Here is a 24,074-nt window from a genome sequence, read left to right on the forward strand (position 1 = left end):
TCCCCATGTGTAGTGTATCGTCCGCTGTCAAATCTGCTTTTTTCCACACTGTTACACTACTCCATCGTCAGGGCATGTCAGCGAAACCTGCGCCCGGAGACCTGAACCCTGCGGAAGTGTGTATATCAGATTCTGACCAAGGCTGATTCTGCCCGATGCCATAACACGCATAGGGGTGGGTGTAAGTATGGTTCAGTCCGGTCTACATAGTAGAGAGTAAAGATACGGACACGGATAGAACGCTCTGGGGGCGACCGGGGAGGGGGCCGAGAGGTAATCAATCGGCGAAAATCTCGACTTGATCCTTGGAGTACGGACACGGGTGACGGGATCGGATAGGATAGGGAGAGGGAGAGGGCTGCCGCCGCCGCGCCATTTCTTTTCTTTCCCTCGCCTTCACCTTGGACCTGGGGTCTGTCCGTGGTGCCTGTCCCGGCCGGGTGCGTACGCAGCAGTCCGTAGGTACGGCTTGCTGCTCCATCAAAAACCCCGTTCCCACGTCGGGGATACATACGGATGGATCAACCAAGGGGTCTTGCACTCTTTTTGAGTTTGCGCCCTGTGGATGTTGCAGTTTGGGGGCCAAGTTCAACGAGGTTACGGGCAGGGCAGGGCAGGGCAGGCTGGCAGGGTAAGGCAAGGCAAGGCAGGGCCGCAGGGTTCGTCCGGGACATGGGCAAGGGGAGACGGACTGAAGGACTGAAGTTCTGCACTTTCTGCAGGCCTGAGGGGCGCAGGAGAGACGGTGATTAAGTCCCTACGGAGGGGGAAGAGAACCCGGTCAGACGTACGAATACACGCTTCCATACCATGCCATGCCATGCGATGGTCCATGATAATGGGCAACGACGATAACGAGTACGAACCGCCCCAGCGTTGCAGGCGAAGGGGTGTCCCGTTGCGCAACGCGGTCCCGGCATACATGTAGTGCGCCTGCAACCTGCGTATCCGTAGGGCGATGATCCCGTATGCTGGTGATGAGGATGAAACGCCTTTTACGGACAAGCTTCCTTTCTCTACCTTGGGGCCCGGGCTTGTTCAGAGGTTCAGAGATACTTACACTACATACACTTCACGCAGCGATCAGCGGTGCGACAAGCTTACTGTGCAGTGTTAGACTGCTGGTAACACGGAGGATACCGTCAGATTCTCAAGCCTCTTTTTTTTTTTTTTCAAAGATTTGAGAAGCAAGCATGCTCGGCCCTTTTTCAGGATGAATGGAGCATTGGAGCCATGAGTCTCCACATTCTTCAGCGTCCGTCTCTTTTTTGACGATTAGTACGGTTCTCCGCGAATTTGCATCTCCGGAGCCACGGGAGCCACGGCCCACGGGGATATACGGGGTTCAAAAAAGGGCAATCACCGTTTGGCTTACCGCTGACCTTTGGTGCAAGATGTGTAATAAGGACTTTGCGAAATGGACAAACTACTAAGATGGGCTCAAGTTCCTGGTCCTGAGTGTTACGTCACAAGGGCCAGACAAGTACTGTGCATTGCAGGTCCTGTTACTGCTGACTGTTCTTTAGGCTCTGGCATGCATTCTCTGGCATGCATTCTCTCAAGGGGGATGTTCCTTGCGGAAGATGCCGCCCGCGACGGCGTGTAATATGGCAAAAAAGAAGCGCGAGTAGTGGCATTGCTTACGACAAAAAACTCTCTCACACCGCACTTTTGGCAAGTCAGGCAAAGAATCGCCGAGGTTCAATGAGGCAGGCCGCAAAGTAAGAAGGACGCTAAGACGGTATCTAGATTCTACACTATGAAGTACAAGTACACTAAAACCACACAGCCCTGCCCGCCGGACCCTGGGTGGAAAGATTCAGATCGGACATGGTGTGGTACTTACTATCCGTCTCATCAACCATTCGCACGGCACACGTTTTTCTGAAGCTTTTACACTAAGACCAAAACCACGATGACCGCGACGACACGGACCAGAAAGTGTTTTCCCGGCGATGGCCCCCACGGCTTGCGACGATTTGGTGAGTTTTGTTGATTGATCGAGGTCGATCTTTGTTCGTCTCGAGTCTAGTATACTGTTCCCCCTGGCTCATTTTTGATAACGGCCACATGGCGCGATGGGAGGTGGCTTTCTAGATCTCCGATTTTGTTTTTACCTTACTGATAAGTTTTGGTCATTGAATGTTATCGACTGGTGAGGCTCTATCGTAAAAGGCTTATAGTAGCGGATAAGTAGTGTTTAATGAACTGGCGATCTACTCCGGTGACGATGGCTTCGCATCTGAGACTGAATAGAGGCATTTTCTTGTCAGATCGTTCTGTCTTTAGATGATACGGAATTCGCTCTTCTTGGGAGGCATCGAATCTTTCTGCTTGGGGCTCGTTACGTTGCATGCCCCGTGTACCGGACACGGAGGTCCACGTTGCTTGGGCGTGCAAGTTCTCGATGCATATCGTTTTCGCCGGTGCAAAGCATCCGACTTAGCAACGGGACAGTTCATTATCGACATTCTTCGTTGTTCTTTGATCATCCCTTTCAAGTCCTCTACGACTAGGTTCAGGCATGGCCTCATCGAATTTACTTGTTGGGCCATCTGTCCTTTGGCTTTTGCTCTCGTCAGCTCCGCCGTCAGTCAAAAGACATGCATGCATTGAACCATTTTCAATACTATTGAAGAAGTCCGGACATGACCTTGAGGATACTACTGGGGCTGCATTATGCCGAAGCCTGTCATTCACAGGTCCTGCATGGGCTTGGCCTCTCTTGAGTTCCTGCTCAACTGGGTATCCGTAAATTTGCCCAGGTCCGGAGCAAATTCCGTCTAATGGAGACGATTTGATTTGACAATGGGACTTCTGTCCTCTCTCCAGTCTACGCTGTCTTCCATCCCCTCTCTTCCCCCTTTGCAATCTTTTCTTCTTCTCGTCCCCATTTCCCATGTGAGGTTGTGGATCAAGAGTATGTGTCGTCATTACGATCGGCTCGGGACTTGAATGTGAATCTCTGCCCAAAGAAGGAGATATACCAACGGGGGGTTTCCCTTGCTGCGCCTACTCTGTCTGCATTTGGGTCATATTCCCCAGGGGCAGATTGGCAGAAGAGGAGCCGTATCTGGCGATGTTCCAATATTTCTGTTCGGCATTAACCGAACATTCAGGGAAGGTGGTAGAGAAAAGACTCAGGTAATCCGTACGGATACTCTCAGAGCAGGGAGAAGGCATAGCTGGTGGTCAAGGAGCATCCAACCCGCCTGGGGTAGGGGGGAGGGTCGAGTGGGTCGTTATGAAGCGCTGTTCGTGTGCCTGTCAGAGTGGAAGGGGGGCGGGTAGATTTGGGTTAATGAGTAAGGCGAGTGCATCTTTTCTGGGTCGGGTTGCGAAAAGGCAGTGCCGTGGAGTTGCAGCCTTGCTGGATACTTGCGGTTGCTCCGCTGCCATTTGGGGGGTGTTTATTGCTATTCGGGGACACTACTTACTTTTGTTACTTTTGCTCTGCTCCATTGACCAGGAGCCTCCAAACGACAATGCTTTGTCAACGGTTCGTAAGATGGCTTCGGAGGGGGTGTAATCGTCCCAACTTTTACAGAGAATTGACTCTCACAACTCTCTGTCATATTCTGTCCGGCTTCTCCATCTCTCTCTGTGTGACTTTGTAGCCTGTCTCTGTTGATCATTCATGGCACGGACGGGAGTTCCGAAAGGGAAAAGAGGAATGAAGGTTCCACTGCGGGAACCTTCCCATCTCCTGCCACGAGGTCGTGCAACCGTGGTTCGTCTATGGGCATGAGAGAGAGAGCGATTGATTCGTACAACCTCGTGTTCGTCTTGCGTAACAGTCGACTTTGTCATGTATCTGTAAACTGCTTTGCATCCGTATGTTACGGATACTTGTCACTCACATCACGTTCCACTCTATCTCGGTACGCGCGGGTGGGGTGGTTCGGTATTTCTTCATAGAAAGTAAGCATTTACCGATAGGGATCGATGACGCTCACCATTCGAGTCAGATATCGCGGGTCCGTAATAACTAGGCTGCGTATCACTCATTATCTCAATGGTACGTGTAAACCTGTCAAATCTGCCACTGCAATCCTGCATCTTGCAGGGAGGCATCCAAGGGAACGGGGAAGGGGTACTTTTCCCGCTAACTTGATGCCATGAGGAATCAAGAAAACTAGCCAGATGCTGGGAAAATGGGGATCTTCTAACGACGGGACCAGGAACGGAGGTTCGTCTCGGATGTAGTGTAGTGTGAAGCAGTAGTGCCGTTTGCTAGTGCCGTTCAAAGGGTGACAATTTGCGATTTTCGCGATTTATTCATCGGAATGGCCCCCTTCTCGGCCTGGTTCATCCTAGACAAATCGCCGCACATCAATCTCACCAAGCTAAACTTTCCTACTGCCGCTACTACCTTCCCACGCGTGACTAACACTAGCCCCGATTGCTGTGTAAACTATCTCGTCGATATCAAAGCAGCGTGCGTACGCAATCGCCTACTGGGTCCTCCATACTCCGTAAGTTAGGGGTTCGTTCCCATGGTTGACGTTGGAGGTGAAAATGAAAATGTCTTGGCAATTTCTCCTTCGCCCTGGTGCTGGGGTCAATAATGTTTTGGCCCGACACTGCGGCGAAAGAAGAGGATGCGCCCCCCTTTCCTCTTGGCACTATTCACTCCCCCGGAACCACCCCAGCGCATTACAACCGCGGCTTAAGTTTCGAGCGCGTAGGCGATGGGACGGACGGCTTGAACTTTGTTCCCCATATCCCATCTTCACCCTGCGCCCTAAGGCTCTTCGTCATGAAGATGAGCGCAAAAAGCGAACCCCCTCCCCCCTTGAGCCAAAGAATCCTTACCGTCCTCGCCGCCTTGCCCTACCATGCGGTCCATGCCACCGCACCCCCTTCAACCCTTGAGCGTCCTGTATTCCTTCCTGCTCGCCTGGTGCCCTGGCCCTGATTCTGCCCTGCTGCCCAGTCTACTCTACGTAAATAATCTCCGATGGGGCGACGGGGCCCGTACTAGCACCTGGGACATCGCAACTGGGCTGTGAAGGGGGGAGGGTGTGCGGAAGGGCGGTGGTCTTTGGGTCATTTTGATGCGTTCACATGGTGGGCGTGTGTTCTTGTGCTATGGGACTACACCGGGTCCACATCTTCACTCACCCCGTTCTGAACGGGGAAGGGGGGGGGGGGGGGTCCGGTGGTTGGGCGGAGGGAGGCACGTTTATTGTCAGTTGCGGACGGGTTTGTTGTTTGGTTATGGATGTTATAGCCGTAGCGGACGTCGTCATCATGCAAAACTTTTGATGTGGGTTTGGAACAGGAGAGGGATAGAGACTTGGTGTTGGAGATTGGTGGCGCCGGGCATTCCAGCCCTAACGGGTGATGTGGGAGAGACCAAGGCCGTAGGGTCCGGATCCGATTATAGTCGCTCTAGACCCATCATATGAGCGTTTAGTGTTGATTCTAGGCTCTTGTTTTTGCGGGGTGAAGGGTGAGAGGCATTTGGTCTAGAAGGTTGGGATGCGTTGGTGGAACTCCGGCACTTTTTTTTTTCGGTTCATTTGATATTGGGACTTTGGAATTGTCTGGCAGCCTGACAGTCTGAACTAGCGCGTGAGAGGGAGCTTATTCTACGCTGTCTCTCATTTGGCTTGGCTTAGGCTGAGACCATTGGCGATGTGATTGGGCTTACTCTATGGTCGGACCACGCAAGAGACGGGATGCGAGGAAGATGCGGAATTCCGAGGTGTTCCGGGGGTTGCTGACTGTGAAGAGCCCCGTGTGGACAGCAAGGCTGGCCAGTGAACGGTGGACCAGAGACGAAATGAGGTATCGTAAATGAGACTTGGCGATAGCGAGTAGACGTGTGGGAGAAGCTCTTTCGAATCGATCTGACCATGATTTTAGTCAAGTTGCTTAGGGTTGCATCCCCAAGACCTGATGTAAGCGTCGCAGAATGCTGACGATGATGACGGTTCCTGAAAGTCAGAGGGACGGCGTCACATTTCCTTGATCCGCCATCTCTGTCGAGGGTGGTGCTCAGTCAGCCCCCCTCTTCCCGAATGTTGCGTGACGCGGTCCGGTGGGCTGTGTAGTTGGTGATGAACATCGGGGATCTCGACTTCACGTGGTTGATCGTGCTTTCCTGCGGCACAGGGCTGGCTACATGCGTCGGAGACTAGTGTTCGATGGGCTGTCGGTAGGTGGGATGGGAGGGTAGGGTGAGTTCGATGCGGCGGGATGCTATCAGGCGTGTCTCTTTTGTGGGTGTGAAGGTTTGTTGGCTCAGCTGTCAAATGTTGAGATGAGCCGTATGTTGTCCAATCCGGAGACGCGCATCTGGGCTGGCATCATGTCAGATTCTGGTGCCCGAAAGATGTTTCCGCATCTTCATCCTCCTCCGCGCTGATCCCTGGTGATCTCCATGTTGCTGACGAAGTGCCCTAGAATGCTTCTTCGGTATGTCGTATAGCGTTGGATGGCTTGCGGAAGTCCTCACGCTACGTCGAGCCTCGTGGTCGACTCGTCTTCGCAAGGACCGGTCTCGGGGGCGTTGTTGTCGGAAGCACACTTTGCCGGCCAGACGCTGGGTTATCGAGCTGTAGATGCCTTCTACTAGCCTGATCTGACATACTGTCAACAATGGCGGAGCTGGCTATGGATGCTGCAGCAGACTATTCGAATACTTGACGTCCTCTGACTGGCCACGGTCTTAGTATGAGCTCCGTCTCTAAAGTCCGCTGACCAAAGTCGAAGAGTGATGATCTCGTCCCGGGTATCCGACAAGATAGATACATGGGCGGCGGTGGTGTCGTGGTCATCAAAGGCGAACCTCCCCCGTGTCTACTCTACCGGGACGGAAGGGGGGCGGAGTAGTCCGTTGTTATTGTCGTCGCGAGGAGACGGCAGAACTCCGCATCATGGCGCACTCGGGGGCCGTTGGCCGAGATAGTCGCCGAAACCGACGCCGAAACCGAGCCCGAAGTTTTGGAAAGATTCAGAACTGTCCGCCGCCCCTCCTAACTCAGCCTTGCTTCGAACCGCATGAAGTCGGCGGGCCTCGAATGCGGTACCCGTGAGATACACGCCGGCGAATCAGTGCTCATGGAAGGGACTAGGCTTAGCCTCCTTGGTGCCACTTGTGGGAGGCGGAGGGCGTTGAATGGTTCAAACACGGGGTTGAGGTCTTGTCGAGGACGTCAGAGGTTGAGGACGGAATGCTTGCCGGATCCAGGTTCATGAGGATCGCGCGATGCTTTAGGGCTGCAGATTGATTGAAGTACTGGAAGCTTGGGGCGATGTGATGCTTTAGCTAAGAAGCTTAGCCTCTTCGTTGTTTTGAATGACATATGAAGTCCAGTGGAAACCTCTTAGTGAAGGGGAGTTACCGGACTTTGGCGGTATGTCGATACTTCCGGAGAATAACATTAAAGGTGGACGGGGGTCTTGTCGATCCACGTGAATACGTGGAAGTGGGTTTGAACCTTGGGGGCTATGATTGGCTGTCCCTATACGTACGGCGTATTGATGCTTGGCCTACATAGCCGTGATCTCTAGTGTAAGCTTCTTACGGCCATTGGCTTGGCTGTAATGCCGTAGACGGGAACAGATTGTTTCAGACGGGCCTTGACGTGCAACGTGGTTGACCGCTCGACTGAGCTCTCTAAATGGGCGGTGTCGTTGTATTTCTGTTGAGATTTCGTAGTTCGTTTCCAAACTCCGCGTATTTGAGCGTCTTTATGTTTGGTGTTGTGCGCTGTGGTAGGTCGCCATGACGTATCGTAAAGCTGTCTCCGCGTATAGGCTGGCTCGGCAACGCCTGAGCGGCACCGCGTTTCACTGGGAATAGATGCACCTATGCCTGTAGCCACCCACCACCTCCGCAAAGACAACCATGCAAAATGGTCATCATACAATCTCTGATTGGCTCTCAGAATATCCCGTGGAGTTGTAGATGGGGAGTTTGGAGCGATACCGAAATGTTCGGACGGGACGATCTGCGGACATCGATATGTTGGCATGATTCTGAATCAGGGGCGAATGGACGGGGAAACGACATAGCCCCGGTGTGAGGAGAGGGCTGGCCGTCATGATGTATGGTCACCTCTGGATAAAACGGAAATGAATATAGGGGGCGAGAGATGTATGTGTAATGAGCTCTCGGCGTTATTGAATATAAATATGAGACCGTGAGAAGGGTTCGTCGGAAGAAAATTGGCAACAGACAGCAATCATCTCATCTTTCATTCGTTTCTTAGCTCCTCAAACTGACACCAATCTTCACCAACTCAAAATGAAGCAGTCTTTCACCTTCATCACCGCTGCTTTTGGCGTGGCCTCAGCCAATCCTCACCTGGCTGCTGCTCACTTGGCCAACCCTCACTTCCGCAGAGCTTCCCCCACTGAGTGGACTCCTGCTGGACCTGATGACTGTGAGTACACTATCCTGATGAACCAAACCTAAGCTTCAAGTGCTAATTATGTAGTCCGTGGCCCATGCCCAATGATGAACACTTTGGCCAACCACGGCTTCATATCCCACGACGGCAAGAACCTGACGAAGGACGTTGTTGTGAAAGGTCTTCAGGACGGCCTCAACTTCGGGACCGATCTTGGAACCCTGATGTTTAACATGGCCCTTATTGCCAACCCAGAACCCAATGCCACATTCTTCACTCTGTAAGAAGCCCCTTTGAAGTCTTGGCGCAACGCACCACTAATTCAACATGTATCAGGGACCAACTTAACGTTCACAATGTCCTGGAGCACGATGCTAGCTTGAGGTAAGTTTAAGCTCTGCCCGTCTGAAGCAGAATAATGCCTCGACTCATCCAGGCTTTGGTTCTTCCTGTTCGAGCTAAGGAGCGCCGAGTATATCCAGACTTGGACTACACTAACACCTTGCCCACAGTCGCACCGATGCTGCCTTTGGCAACAATCATGTCTTCAACCAATCCATCTTCGACGAGTCGAGAGCCTACTGGACGAAGGATACCCTGGATGCGCAACAGCTTGCCAACAGCAAGTTGGCGCGACAGGTCACCTCAAGAGCTTTCAACCCCAACTACACCTTCACTGCAACCGTGGAGAACTTCAGTCTTGGCGAGGTCGCTGCCCCCATCATTGTATTTGGCGATATGACCGCCGGAACCGTCAACAAGACACTGGTCGAATACTTCTTCCGTAAGAGACACATCAAACATAGCTCCTTGAGACAACTGTAGACTAATATGTGGTTTGCAGAGAACGAGCGCCTTCCTGCTGAGTTGGGCTGGGTCAAGAAGGAGAACGCTGTTACACAAGAGGACATCCTGAAGGTGGTCGAGATGATTAGAAACGCAACTGTGCTTACCACAGGTGGCGCGGCTGAGGCCCCTCACAGACGTATGATTAGGGACTTGCACACTGGCTTGGGCCTGCTGTCCCAGTGAGGCATTTGATCTTTGCACTGATCAGTACATGTAATTATGTGTGCCTGCGCGCCACTTTCTCTTCACATGTTATTTATCATAAGGGATTTGACATATTAGCATTGCTCTTTCTCAAAGATGTATTCAAAGCAACATAACCAAGCATAGCAAGATTTCCGAAATATGCTGTGGTCCACAGCCGCCTGGTCAATTACGTGAGCTTTTAGACGGAGGTTTTGATCATAGACCATAGCTGGCTCATAGACCTAGTCGCACCGAATCTTATGTGTCATTGAAGTGCGGGCATAACGGCTCTCATTCTAGTCACATAATGCCCAAATATCGGTATCACAATCGAAAGGGTCTCTAAAGCTCCTTCTAAACGATTGAGCAAAATTCACAGGTCGCCGCCTGTTAGTGATTTCGACATTAGCGTGGATAGCATTTGACATCTCCTCATGAATACCTCATCCTGGGGCTTGGTAGGCGCGCCGAAAAGTGTTGGTAAAGAAGTTATCGAATCGTTATCACTTTGCGCGAACCCCAGCTTTTGACCCACAACTCTAACATGGGATAACCGCGAGAGATTCCACTCTAAGAAGCACCCTCTAGCGCGCCGGTGACGATGTGCTCTAGTAGACTAGTGCTAGGCTCCCATTGGTGGATTTCACCAAGGTTCATGTGAGGTAACAGTCTTTCGGTTTTTGATATGACGAGGTGCAGCATTCAAATCAAAACATGGGGGCCGGACAACCGGAGTAGCTGCTCATAGGTCGGTAGATATGAACGTCGACACCGCATTGCGCGGGGTACCCGGGGTAGTTGTTGATATATATCTAGTGGCCGTTCCTGGGCTGAACGATTATTGTAGTAAGACGTGAGCTAAGACGCACAATTCCTGATTATATACTGTCCTTGGCGCAGCTAAGAAATATGAAGTCTGTTTTAGCATTGGCCTGGGGGTTTCTCCTCAGTGGTGCAGTCGTAATGTCGACGGAGGTCAACAGCGATGGATTTCTCGATGCCCAAAGAGTTGTGAAGAGGTAAGAACATCGGAACACACGTTGATAAATACTTCGTTCTAACAAATTCTGTAGACTCAAAACATCGCAAATCACATACTTCCCGGCAGAGAATTCGACTGGTACCGGAGTTCTCGTTTGTCCCGGAGGCGGATATGCCCGCGTGTCCATATCAAAGGAGGGCTACATTCCTGCGGGGTTCCTGAACAAGCTCGGCATTGATGCTTGGGTTCTTGACTACACTACTATTTCAAACGCAACGGCACCGCTCTATCCAACACCACAAAATGAGGCACTAGACGCCCTCGAGTACATCAGAGCGCAGAACCGCACCACCAAACTCGGGATTTGGGGCTTCTCGGCAGGCGGTCATCTCTCTGCCGTAACACTCACCAACCCGGAGGCTGGTCTTGATTTTGGCATCCTCGCGTACCCCGTCATTACCCTTGAGGGAAACTACACGCACAAAGGCTCGCGAGACAACCTCATTGGCGCCAATGCGAGCGCGGAGTTGCAGCACGAGCTGTCAGCGCAGAATCGTGTCTCTGGGACCACCCCGCCAACCTTCCTGTTCCATACTTTTAGTGACACCACTGTTCCTGTGCAGAACACGCTCATGTTTGCGGAGGCCATGGCAGTCTACAAGCGGCCAACGCAAGTGCTCATCATCCCGGAGGGAGGACACGGACTTGGCTTAGCCCTCGATGACCCTAAGCGCAGTTGGACACCCGAATTGGCGCGGTTTTTGAAGTATTCGATCTAAATTCTAAAATCAAATGTGTTCTTGGAGGCCTTAACTATCGCTGAGAACTGTGGTGGATGTGATATTGTCATCGAAGCAATCGATAGATTCTGAGCAATAAACTGTTACGCAACCAACGTTACGTGCTGTTCATTCTAAGGTGAGTGGCTCATCATTTCTTCCGAAATTTGGCCAAGAGACCCTTCAGTGACGACATATAATCAATCGTCGTGTTTGAAATTGCAGTTACTAACCGTTGCCTCCGAGTTCGCTCCGGACCGTTCATGCAATGATTCGAAAGTTTATGAGTAAGCAGCATTGCACCACGCACTGAACAAGGAATGTCCCTTGAACTCTGACAGCCAAATGACACGGTTTCTAGAATTGCCCAACGCTTCTGCAATGACATGCAGGCGTACCCTGGAGATTTGGCAATAGGGGTCGGCAACTGAGACGAAAAAATTTCCGTCAATGACTCTCGGTGATGGTGATGGCATTTCCGCTCAGGAGATGGTGGAATTCTCTATTCTCACTCCTGTAAGCGTTGATTTTCTTCATCACCACACTCGTTATCACGACGTTCGTCATCAAGTTGCGATATAATAGAAATTATTGCTATAGAACGCTCGTCTTTACACTTATTCCATGCTTGGCTTGTAGTGCCTGAGTTCAGAATGGCCCACTCACGTAAGTCAGCTCCAACTGCGCAATCCTCACCATGCCCACCGGCATCGTCGGAACGTAGCTGATCTTTAGACTAGATTTTCCCGCCACGGCCAACGAAAAGGTACCGGCACTCTTCGGATGTCCATGTGTATGGAGCCATGTGCCGCTGTACGGCGATGCACAAGAAAAGCGCCGATATCACCATGCGCTGGCTAAGCCGAATGCCCCTGGCATTACACGACGTCTGCCCTCTGAAATTATCCTCTGCATTGTGGATGCACTATTCGATTTGTACGCCAAAGAGGTTTCTCTCGGTTATGAAAAGTATTGGGAGTCATCTTGTCTACCATATGAGACCGAAAAGATGTGCCCCTTTTGCATGCTTCCTCGCTTTGACGTTTGGCGAGACGTTGCAAACTTGGCAGCTTCGTGCCGCGCACTCTACGAACTTATCACGCCTGTGCTCTATCGGAGGGATGCGGAACAGAACCATTCTTCAGCTCTGCTAATCTCAGCGAAAAGGGGCAACGTCCGGGCCCTGAAGCTTGCGTTGGAAAACGGCGCAAATGCAGATGCGGACGATCACACAATGCCGCTGCAATGGACGAACGAATGCTTTCGGTATTGTGAGCATTGTGAGTACCAGGTTTGGTGGAGGGAGCCACGGAGACTCGACATGAGTGCACTGCACTGGGCGGCATTGTGCGGAAGGGAAGATGTCCTTGAAATTTTGTTGAACCACAAAGCCGGCGTGGGCCCCAACAAGAGGGCAGTAGTGCAGCCGGGACTGGATGCAGGGAACTATGGCTCGCTGCCGTATGTGGAGGACTATTGCGACGAATATAACGCCAGCTTTCCCTGCCTGGCGCTGCAGACGACGATGGGCTACAACCCCGTGAGCTCTCACGGAGCTAACGCCCTATACTTCCTACTAGGAACCGGTCGAATGCGAGCGCACGAAAAGACCGTGGATATGGCGAGGCTTCTTGTTGACGCAGGCTCTTCATTGACGACACACGAAGCTGCGGAGCTTCATGCTCTCCATCAAGCAGCTGCATACGATAACGCAGAGCTAGTGCAATTTCTCCTTTGCCAAAGGAAAGTCGACCCCAATATCACGGATGCTGCCGGAAATACGCCGTTACACCATCATGTCGACTCAAGGTTCAGGGTTGAGGGTGGCGCAAAGGACACAAAGACGCTATCACTCCTTCTGAAGTACGGTGCGGATCCCAACTTGCGGAACGTTGATGGGTTATCGCCGCTAGACATTTGCCTCGTCACGACGTTGCTGGGCGCTGACAGAATGAAGCTGTCCGTGTTACTTGCTCGGAGCGGAGGGACGCTACGAGATCGAGACTTGGGCCTTCACAGGTCAAGGCTGACTGATGAGCAACGAGAAGAACTAAATACTGCATTTGAAGAAGCTAGACATTCCGGGAGAACTGAATGGACCGGAAGCATTTGACGGCGTACGAAGATATATAAGTACAGTGTCTGGGGTTTTGCGTTCAGTAATAAACTGTCTGACGTACTTGTAAGCATGGGTAGTCGGTTTTGGTCATCTATGAATGAAGTCTTTGTAGTTAACTTTAGCTCCTATTTCAGGCAAAGCTCATCGATTTGATATTAAGTGATTCCGGTCATTCCCTGAATTCTAGCAACCTTTCAACATGACCAGATATTTGTTGTTCGTAAGAATTACAGAACTCAAGGGCCAGCTGTGGAAGGCAGACTGAGTGGAGATAACTACTTACTCCGTACATTTACCACCGTTTGGCCCCATGGTCGTCGTCTGCATGGAAGAGTTTAGTCGGGCGTTCAAATGGAATCCAGGCCACTTCCGATGTCGTTATTCTCTTGGATCAAAAGCACTTCAAGGTTGTCAAGTGATCGCCTTATGTGTCACTATATGAGTGGGTCATAGCAAAGTCCGAGACTTATGGCTTGTTTTCCTAGGTCCTTCGGCTCGGAAGAATCAGTGACGATCCTAGCATAACCTACAAGCTTGGTAGCAACAACTGTATTAGAGTGGGCAGACAGCATTTAGCTTCGATCCCTACTTTGAGAGCTGATGGGAAGAAACAAGCTTTCTATACATGTGAAGAGATGAGACCACGAAATACCATCTCTAGTTTGACCAACTTTGGGTCACATTGGGTCATCGGTAGGCACCGACACGTGGAACCCCCACCCCCAAGTGCCGGTCCGGCGTTCGCCCACAATCCAGCAAACCTAGGAAGTTCAGACTCGAGCCCACAAATTCCGTTCTGACAGGAGAAGCCTCCAATGGAATTGGCTTTCTGGCTCCGTATTGTTTCAATCGCCTGGGTTGTTCATCGGATCTGCACATCGGTGTCGGCATTGGGCCGAACCCACGTCACAAACGTGAATCGCTGCCCCTTTTCTCGGTGTGGAGTTCAACCCTTTCGCAAGCCGCAGTGCGTGGTTTTCCTGTGATAGAGTCTTCAGCGTTTCTATCTAGTTGGATGATAAGCGGACGCTGGACGTTTGAGGACGCGTCTCCAGGAGGCCAGAATGCTCAAAGCATCTGGTGATGGACTGGTGCCGTCCATGCCATTCTTTATTGGGGTTACTAATACCTGTTTTGCCCGACGCCCGTAACCTACTCATTTTTCTCATACAACGGAACAAGCGGACGATTTCCGACCAGGGCAAAAGACAACCTCGCAGCCTCGGATTTTGTAGCCGCCCCGGCAGTCACGCTCACCGAGCCCGGCGCCTGGATCCGACCTCCAACGGGGCTGTGGACATGGCTCGTCGTAAGCTTTGCACCACTTTTTGGCTACGTCCCCATGTCTTGTGACTGCTTGAGCCGAAGAAAAACCGATGCAGTAGAGCAAAGGGTATCATGGCGGTTGGTATAAGAGTTGGGTCTTGGCAGCTATTGTCTAAGTAAACAGAGCTGAACTCCGATCTTGATGAGGGTACAGGTGCTAATCTGTTGGTGGTCATCGCCTAAGTCATTCTTTTGTCTCTGACACATTAGTCTTGCAGAATCGAGAAACTGCCCCTTTCAACACACCCGAGTCATCCTCCCTGCTCTACTTCTTAGGTGGGACAGCACCTTCTCCAAAGATGTACCGCCCATCAACCGCCTGGGTTCTAGCTATACTCACTTTTGTGACTGGCACCTTGACCGAAGATGCTTCAGCCAACTACAAAGAGCAGCTCCTGAGTTCTGGCACGGGTACGTCTCTTGAATGTGCCCTCCTTACTTGATGATGAGCAAACGCTTACAAATATGTCAACAGTCAAGCTAGGAGCTTGGCAAGATGCCTATGACAAGGCGTCGGCGCTTGTATCTACGCTCACGACCGAGGAGAAGATTTCAATTGTTGCAGGTGGTGATGGAGGCAACTGGACCGCGTTACACAACCTTGACTCCGCTACCAACCCTCTTACCTACTTCTACGTCACGACATGGCCCGCCGGTTTGGCGATGGCCATGACATGGGACACAGCAGCCGCAGAGGGTCAGGGACATGGCGTTGGCCAGGAATTCAGGGGAAAGGGTATCAACATGGCCTACGGACCTACACTGGAACCTCTCGGACGCTCAGCTTGGGGCGGTCGTTCCGGTGAGACGTACGGCGTGGACAGCTATCAGGCTGGAATTATGGCCGGCGCAGTCGTGAAGGGAATGTCATCTGCTGGTGTAACAGCTAGTGCCAAGCACTTCATCCTCAACGAGCAAGAGACAAATCGCATGAGTACCGGCTCTGGTGGCGGCGGCATGGGAGGAGGCGGATCTCCTCCAAGTGGATCAACCAACTCGACCCTGACAGCGCGCCAGGCATCATCGACGAACACCACAACGAATGGCACGACATCTGACGACGACTCTGGTTCTAACACTATTACCATCGGCGACAAGGCGTTTCACGAGACCTACCTGTGGCCCTTCTACGATACCGTCTACAATGGCATGGGTGGTGCCATGTGTGCCATGAACAAGGTTAACGGAACATACTCATGCGAGAGCCAGGATCTCCTCGCCAAGTATCTCAAAGTCGAGCTCGGGTTCCCTGGCATTGTGTCTGCCGATGTCAGCGCGCAGAAGACGGGCATCAACGCCGCAAACGCTGGCATGGATCTCGCCTCGAGCAGTTACTGGTCCAATGAGACACTGGGCGTGGGCCTCACCAACGGCAGCTTTACCTCGGAGAGACTCGACGACATGGTGATTCGTAACATGATGGGCTACTTTCACTTGGGGCAGGATAACGGTTATCCCAGCCTGGCAGGCGTAACGGACCACATCGACGACCGCGGTAACCACAGCGCCATGGCGAGACAATATGCTGCTGGGTCTATTGCCTTGCTCAAGAACACCAACGGCGCGCTCCCGCTGGTCAACAAGTCGAGTATCAGCATATTCGGCTTCCATGCTGGCCCCCGGTACGTGGGTGCAAATACCGCTCTTGGCGTCTACGACGGCGAGCCTTCGACAATGCAAGGCCACATGGCTGTAGTCGGAGGATCCGCCATGGGCTCGCTGGCATATTTGTCCACGCCGCTTCAGCTCTTCAATGAACGTGCCGCCAAGGATGGCTTCATGCTTCGTTGGTGGCTTAACGATACCTCCGAGACGTCCTTCAGCGGCATGCAGGGCTCCGGCACCGAACTCACCGAGTCCACCACTGGAGTGGCTGAGGACTCGGATGCGTGCATTGTCTTCCTCAATGCCTGGGGCGGCGAGGGTGCCGACCGCACGGAGTTGACCAATGCCGGCCAAGACACGCTCGTGACTACCGTCGCCGACGTCTGTAACAACACCATTGTGGTGATAAACACTGTTGGTCCTCGCTTGGTTGATGCCTGGGTTGAGCACGAGAACGTCACCGGTGTGTTGTATGCTGGAGCACTGGGCCAAGAATCCGGCAACGCAATTGATGACGTTCTCTTCGGCGCAGTCAACCCTTCTGGTAGACTCGTCCACACTATTGCTAAGCATGAGAGCGACTATAACCCGGATACGATGATTAGTGAGACGGAGTTGAACTTGGATTATTCGGATGGCAATTACATCGACTACAAGTACTTTGACCAGTACAACATCACGCCTCGGTACGACTACGGATACGGCTTGTCTTATACCACTTTCGAATACTCTTCAGATGTCATGGTTGAAGCCTCCTCCAAGCTTACCAGCGGATTCGCGACTGGAGACAAGGCAGTCGGTGGCCGCGAGGATCTCTGGGATATTGTGGCAACTGTCTCGACCAGCATTACCAACACTGGTTCTCTGCAAGGCGCCGAAGTAGCCCAGATGTACATCTCCTTCCCCGAAGCAGCTGGGGAGCCAGTCAGACAGTTGCGTGGGTTTCAGAAGGCTGTGATCCGTCCTGGAGAGAAAGCCGACGTAGCTTTCCCTCTGAGACGGAGAGATCTGAGTGTTTGGGATGTTGTCGGACAAGAGTGGAAGGTTGAAAGCGGAGAGTACGCGATTTACGTTGGCTCTAGCAGTAGGAACCTCAAGTCTCAGGCTACCTTGAGAGTTGACTAAAAGGGTGGATGGAATTTTTTCATATAGTTGTTATGCACATGTCATATCTTGTATTCACAATGGCAGTGCCCAAAGCTCAATCTCAATAAGTACGTTTAGCTGGGTTCCCATCTCTTTGGTCTCTAGACACCAAGGATTATTCAATATTTTGATGAGAAATCTGTTCTTGAAATCTCTCAATAACCTACCTGCCCATTTTGATATGGTCTTGCGGTATGCTTGTCACCCGATGATGATTGCGGATGCGGCCACTGACCTACCGACTGTCGCTATCGACTAAGCTCTGCTTGAAATACCATGGAACTCAACATGTGATGATTGGTAAAAAGCCTCGCCATCGGAGAACAGAGAGTCAGTCGGGTTGTCTAACATTAGTTTTCAGCTCGCAGGCTGCAGCAGTCTAGGAAGATGAACGGTTCTGATTTCATCTCAGGGGTACAGTTACATCATTAAGTTCCATTGATGAAATATGCACTCCTATACATGGTTGTATGACAGCTCCTATGCCATGGACCTGTGACATTCTTTCTTAATGTCATGTCCTCAAACTATAGAGATAAAGTCATATTCCAGCTTGAAATTATCTCTCAACTCAAGTGATAGACTGAATAAGGGATTCAAAGGCGCACGTTGTGAAGGGGTTTGCATTCCGTCTACAACTCGCCACTGCATGAGAGGAAAAGCTTTTGCTTGCCACGCCTCAAATTCATCACCCGGAAATCCCGAGCTGGTCTTGCTACGGCTATTTCTCTCTCCATACGTGGCCAAGGCAACGTGATCACATCATCTACACATCTCACTTTAACGAAGCGCGCGGCTTCAAGAAGACTGATATCAAACTCCTGGAATAATGACCAAACAGAGATATCGATCGTTAGGCAAAGAGCCGAGGTGTGACAAGTTGAACTTGATTGGATTGCGCTGTCATAACCCCAGCTTGACGCCTCATCACCATTGTGTCACGATCACATCAATTGAGCGAGTCCTGAGCTGTCACAAATAAGCTGTCAGCATCCATGATGCCTGTGCCTCTACAAAAAAGCCCACATACAGGTAGCTTGGGTCTTGTGATCGACATCCCGCAGAGCTAGATGCTTGCTCAAGTGCCTTGCGAGACTGGGCAAGTTTGTGGCTGACTGACAAGCCGGGCGATGGATAGAGTTCTCACGTAAGATATCCCCTCCATCGACTACGCAATCTTGGTTCTCCTCCTGTGAGGTACATGGTAGGCTATGCACCCCAAAAAGCGACACCATCGCCAGTGTTTCAAGCCCGCTCACAAGCACTTCTATATATCATGCCGCGTAATGACTCCATTCTTATCATGAAACGGCCGAATTCTCATGTCAGCAGAGTCACGGCGAGGGAAAAGCCATCACGATCCCACTGCCGTCTTGGCTTGCAGAATAGGTGACGACAGATCGAAAGAAGGGGAAGTAGGTGTGCAAGCCTATCTCCTCTCCTAGACCCGGCGCCATCGTGCTGACAAGCTGACAAGATGTGGAATCTAGAATCAACGAAATCGCATCGTAACCCTGTCACCCGCCGTGAGAGCCCTAGCCTACACCAATGCCGGTTTCTGATCCCCGGTGTCAAACGCAGCTTGAGCTTTTCCCTATGCCTACATGTAGTGTCGAGATTACCCTGGCTTGAATTGTGAGGTACTTGAATGGCTTCCGAGCGCCAAGTCCGAGGCGTCCAATGAGTCACAGTGACTCGTAAGCAGAGATGCTCGCTAAAGCGGGCGTCTGGATCCCAGCAGTTTCGAACGGCATCACACAGAAGTGGCGTAATTGCTTGAAAGCTCGCTTCTCGAATAATGTGATATCAAGATATACTATCGACATGTTTCGTGATTTTCATGAAGAACCGCCACAGGGGCTGTTGATCTCAAGTTTACAAAGTCAACCACAATGTGAAGTCTATGGCGGTAAAGACCTCAACTAACCATCAGTCATGTGACATTTAACGGAAGTGGAACGTCTGATGATCATGACCTGCTGACTATTCATCTTCCGCGGAGACTAAGAACCACAAAACCAACGATAACAACGAGCTCGGTGAAGATATCACATCTCCCAGCCCACTGGCAAACGATATACAAACACTATGTACCTTCAGCAAAACCATTCAGCATCAAAGATCTGTCTCACAGCTAAAGATGGGTCAGCCTATAAATCCGAAATTCCGGCAGGCAAAATGATCAGCACACACTCCCGCATTAGAGTGACCGCTAGAGTTCACTCCTACCTCCTTTGCCTCTCGCCCCCTCGTTTCTCTTCCGCCCCCTGTATTCCTCACAATCCCCCATTATGATGCTGCATGGCACTTACACCCCTCCGAGCCATGCGCTATGCACTCTACCTCGACACCGAGGCGCGAGCTTCGCGACTGTAGACACGCCTGTGGCGTGAAGGATCGCGATTGGCTCACCCCCTCCCTCGTCCGGATGCAATCTTTCGTCAATCCCATGTAAGAGCTATGATCTGTTGCGCAACTTCTATCTCAGCTGGGTACGGGAAGTGGACGGGATGGCATAGAGCTTAGAAGGGAAAGAGTGTGAGCCTCACACCAACTCTAGTTCACCCCCCCCCCCCCCTGCAGCGGGCAAGACTCTTCCTCCTGTAGGTCTGCTGCATCGCCTAGGTGTGTTGTGAAGGTTTCGTATGTAAAGTTTGGCGTCACAGGAGAGCCCACCTCTATGCTGGAGAAGCCAACGGTGATCGACTTGCCAAAGTCTTGTAAAACTTGGCAGGCGTTGAGGGTGTTAGTTTGGCTCAGGAACTAGGATTTCTCGAGGCAGTATCCAAGCTCTTACCCAACCACGGTCTAGGATTTTTCGGGGACAGAGCTAAAAAGGCAACAAAAGCCACGCGAGGCTTCCAGCAAACCAAGACTCTATGTCCCCATGTCTAGACCACCACATAGCCGTAAGGCTGGCACTGTTCAAGGTGGTTGGCCTGACTAGTCCATAGATCAGCAGCAAGTGCCGCTTGCAGGCCCGATGGTTGAGATAGGCTGATTGTACCCGACAGAGGCTCAGAGAGCCGGACTGACAAGTGCCCCCAAAGTCCCATCAAGCCTTTGCTGACCGCTCGACCAGGGCAGATTTTGGATCTTTGCCCAGTTGAGTGGCGGTTTCGAGTTATGAGGGACCGAAGGCTTGAGCTTCGTGCGAGGCGTACCGTAATTCTGACGATAGTGATTACGCCAGGGCCACTGGATATGCCTATCTGATTTGCCTCGAGTTAGGATCAATCAACAAAGTTCGGCACCGCGAGAGCGCCAAATAGAGACACAGCATCGGCACTGTCACTGTAGCTGTGCATCTCACGCAGCCTGGCATATTTGCTGCCCTGTAGCCAGGGCCTGAATCAGGGGGCTCAAACCAGAAGGCTTTCTGCAACCATGGAGTTAGCATACATGTACTTACGGTGCATACATGCACCCTGGAGAGTCCCGCCTCTATCTTCGTCTGCAGCATTAATACCTTAGTATGAGCCTACGCCCGCTGCCCCTTGCCGATGTCAGCGTGCGTATGCATGTCTGTGGCGGCCGCCCGAGGCAGAAAGCACTAGTCGACAACTCGACGTTGGTTTGAGCGGGCTTTGAGCCCTCCCCGTTTCGTATTGCCCGAATAAGCAAATTGCCTTGATCCTGTACATGCTCACATGCGGCACTTACCGTTGCCATGGCTTTGCAAATTGCAGGGATCCATTTCTCCATGCCCCGAGGATTTACGGAGCGATGACTGGAATCTCATAAACAGGTTGTAGGCTGGGAAGTACCGGTAATATGGAGGGGCTGGAGTAGTGTAAGCCACGCCCAGCTTGAGAGGCAGAATTGGCCTTGTAGGAGCCTCATCACACCCTTCAATATTCATGAACTGTTAATTCGCCTGTTGGGTAGAAGCTAAGCTACGGCTTCTCGAATCATGAAGAAGTAAGTTGTAGGAGGGATTTAGCAGACGTATTAAGCGCTAGCTACGTTATGCACCAAACGCTCGGGAGAGACTTCTAAAACAGGAACTCTTCGCAGCAGTGCTCACCAAGGCGTGTCGATTGATCGCCATCCGATTGACATCGGGTAGCACGCGGATCCAGCAGTCCGTGTCAGCCCTAATCTTCTCTTGGACGGAGATGCATGCCGCCTACCGTCTACTGTAGGATGTTGGGGGTGTTTCTTTGGCCTTGTGGACCACGACGAACGTCTCAGCAGCATACATTCCCAGTCTCCCAGTAGTGTCTCGGGAAGATACCACCATCAACACCATTTCCTGCAGGTTGGGGCGGCCTGTGCCATCCTCGCTTGCTGCTTCATGGAACTCCAGCTGTCTCCTTCACGCCACTCAAGTGCCTTGTCAGGCCTAGTGCTGACATGCGTCATGGCTTACGCTGCCGGGCAAACTTTGCGTGTGTCCCCCTCTCCTCGGGCCTCGAACGAATCAGGGCGTATAGAGATTCGCAGTATGCACTGCATTGAGATGGCCAAGAGGAAATCAGTGGAGGATATATGATCAAATTGTGCTGTTGGCAACATAGAGGGTTCCATCGCCGTGGGGCGGCATCTTCGGCCTTTAGTCGTCCGCGTGATCCTATCGCCGGCTTCCTTCGTCGACCCGACAGCAAGGGCCCAAACAACATAAATCTACCCAATTGACCCCAGTTGTGCATCCTTCGAGCATCGAGGTTAGCGGGGTAAACCGAATCATCATAGGTTTTCTCCCTCGGAAGTCCCTAGTCCTTCGGCAAACAGCCGCTATGATCCTCCGCGCCAGATCGAAGCTCTGGATCTCTGGAGTAATCCTTGGCTTGGCCAGTGAGAAGTTGCCAGGTCTCATAGTCACACGCCCATGATCGCCGCCAAGGATACTGACGGAAGTGCCCTCCACGGCAGCTTGTGGTTCCCAGCAACTCGCCGGCCCACCAAGGCCACTACAGTCGTCTTACCTGCATATAGGTAAACCAAGTCGCAACCAAAGAGACGTAAATGAACCAATGACGAGCTGTTCCTTGGACAATGATGTCTTTTCCCCTAGTGGAATGCAACCTCGAAGCGTTGACCGCACGAGAAAAGATGACAGCCGGTGCCGACTCCAGATAGAGAGAGCTAATGCAGCAGGACTGATTAGGACAGGAATTGCTTTAGAACCCCTGTCCTAGTAATGGGTACCATCTTGACTTGGGGGTATATACAGACGAGTAGGTATATGAGGACAGGCTGGTCCGGGTGGTGGCATGGAGACTCATGTGCTCCGAGTGGGCTGACGGTCATGAAATGGCTGCGGAACCGGCGATTGTGCTTGTACTGCGGTCCCGTCTTTCGGGCTTCGGTGGTGAATATCTCTCAACTACCCGGCATGCCTTTCGGAACTGATGGAAATAGGTTTGGTTGCTGAAGACGTTCCCGGTTCCTCTTTGCGATCTCCATTTGTCGCTTCTTCTCAAGTCGGGCTCCGAAGAAGTTCCTAAGCCGTGTTAGCTGAAGCGAACTTTGTTCATATAGCACGCCAAAAGAGCCCATACTTTTGAAGTGCGAATACGCGTGGCTCCTCTTCCGCGGCCGGAGATGGCGTTTCGGTGCCGTTCTTGAAGTTTGTTAGCCGATATCCCAAGAAACCAGACTCAAGAAGCAACAAGCGGGATATCAAAGAGCTTGCCTTGACGCTGTCTTCCTTCTCCTCGTCCTCTGTCTTTTTGTCGTCCTTGTCTTTCTCTTTCTCCTTGTCTTTGTCTTTCTCTTTCTCCTTGTCCTTCTCTTCTTTTTCCTTCTTCTTCTTTTGTTTGTCTTCGTACTCCTTCTTTACACGCGCAACCTCGTCCTCGAGAGCCTTCTTCTTCTTCGCTTCAACGGCCTCTTTGTCGATGATAGGTGAGCAGAAGTTCTTGTCTTTCAGATGACTGGGGCAAACGTAGAAAAAGTCCTAAAGATCGAGTTAGCTGCGCATTTCAGGGAAGAAACTATGGGCTTTACCTTATTTTCGGGAGCGACCAGGACGCTACTTGTGGCACGGTAGCAGACATCGCAGCCCTTGGCCGCCGTTTCCGCGACCTTGCGGTGAGTGTAGATATTGGAGAATGACATGGTACCGCTCAGCAGTGTATGATCATTTGGGAAGATTAGGGTGCTGTTGAAGGCTCAGTATTTAAAGCCTACCCCAAGGGCGGAACTGGCGTTAGCAAGACTCGAGATTGGAGGTGCAAAGTCCGTGATGTTGCCTGACCTCCGAGGAAAGGAAGCTGTGGGGCACCCGGCAGTGACTTACCTAATGTACTGTTCGGCTGGTGACAGCAGACGAGTGGAAACCGCGGGGTCAAGATGCGCGCCAAATCAGTGCCACTGCATTTGGGGCCTTGGGCGCATCCTCCACTGTGACGTCGCATCTTTCAGGGGCAGCCAGGGGAATGCAAGTCTCCCAAGGGGTCCAAGCTCCCTTAGCTGGCGATAAGGAAAAAGATAAGACAAGGCTGACCTCGCACCTGTATTTTTTTCTCCCTTCACTGCGACTTAACTTCTGATGATCAAATACCTATGCTATTATGAACGAGCTCCTCTACGCAGTATTACCAACTTGCTTTGCTTTTTCCCTCGAGCTAATCTGGAATATGTCTCACACCTATTACCAGCTGGCGAAGTAAGGATACTGGAAATAACAACAATGATGTAAGGTTCTTGGGCAACTGCTGTTGTGGTGGTCGGAAGCATGGAATTGGCAATGAGAAACGACCACCATACATTGG

The 24,074-nt window shown here is 51.7% G+C and overlaps 6 protein-coding genes across 6 annotated transcripts; 5 read left to right on the top strand and 1 right to left on the bottom strand.

Annotated features, from left to right (window-relative positions):
• Positions 1-3,244: 3,244 nt before the first annotated feature.
• CABS01_10795 (uncharacterized protein) lies at positions 3,245-3,529 on the top strand (the record flags this gene model as incomplete). The annotated part of the gene is made up of 1 exon (XM_060544150.1): positions 3,245-3,529. One exon carries the CDS (start codon positions 3,245-3,247, stop codon positions 3,527-3,529), a length of 285 nt encoding a protein of 94 aa, XP_060398874.1.
• A 4,728-nt stretch (positions 3,530-8,257) lies between these two features.
• On the top strand, positions 8,258-9,395 carry CABS01_10796 (uncharacterized protein; the record flags this gene model as incomplete). The annotated part of the gene is made up of 5 exons (XM_060544151.1): positions 8,258-8,396; positions 8,451-8,643; positions 8,700-8,747; positions 8,876-9,147; positions 9,208-9,395. The coding sequence occupies 5 exons, from the start codon at positions 8,258-8,260 to the stop codon at positions 9,393-9,395; spliced, it is 840 nt and encodes a 279-aa protein (XP_060398875.1).
• A 966-nt stretch (positions 9,396-10,361) lies between these two features.
• On the top strand, positions 10,362-11,159 carry CABS01_10797 (endo-1,4-beta-xylanase B; the record flags this gene model as incomplete). The annotated part of the gene is made up of 2 exons (XM_060544152.1): positions 10,362-10,417; positions 10,472-11,159. The coding sequence occupies 2 exons, from the start codon at positions 10,362-10,364 to the stop codon at positions 11,157-11,159; spliced, it is 744 nt and encodes a 247-aa protein (XP_060398876.1).
• Positions 11,160-11,901: 742 nt separating this feature from the next.
• Positions 11,902-13,272, top strand: CABS01_10798 (uncharacterized protein; the record flags this gene model as incomplete). Its single annotated transcript, XM_060544153.1, has 1 exon — positions 11,902-13,272. A coding segment is annotated over one exon (1,371 nt), but the record flags the coding sequence as incomplete, so codon positions are not given.
• A 1,631-nt stretch (positions 13,273-14,903) lies between these two features.
• Positions 14,904-17,334, top strand: CABS01_10799 (beta-glucosidase; the record flags this gene model as incomplete). The annotated part of the gene is made up of 2 exons (XM_060544154.1): positions 14,904-15,015; positions 15,080-17,334. 2 exons carry the CDS (start codon positions 14,904-14,906, stop codon positions 17,332-17,334), a joined length of 2,367 nt encoding a protein of 788 aa, XP_060398878.1.
• Positions 17,335-22,680: 5,346 nt separating this feature from the next.
• On the bottom strand, positions 22,681-23,418 carry CABS01_10800 (uncharacterized protein; the record flags this gene model as incomplete). The annotated part of the gene is made up of 3 exons (XM_060544155.1): positions 22,681-22,801; positions 22,860-23,257; positions 23,308-23,418. The coding sequence occupies 3 exons, from the start codon at positions 23,416-23,418 to the stop codon at positions 22,681-22,683; spliced, it is 630 nt and encodes a 209-aa protein (XP_060398879.1).
• Positions 23,419-24,074: the final 656 nt, after the last annotated feature.

The sequence above is a fragment of the Colletotrichum abscissum genome, assembly GCF_030869225.1.
Source record: "Colletotrichum abscissum strain IMI 504890 chromosome Unknown Scaffold_28.1, whole genome shotgun sequence".
NCBI lineage: Eukaryota > Fungi > Ascomycota > Sordariomycetes > Glomerellales > Glomerellaceae > Colletotrichum > Colletotrichum abscissum.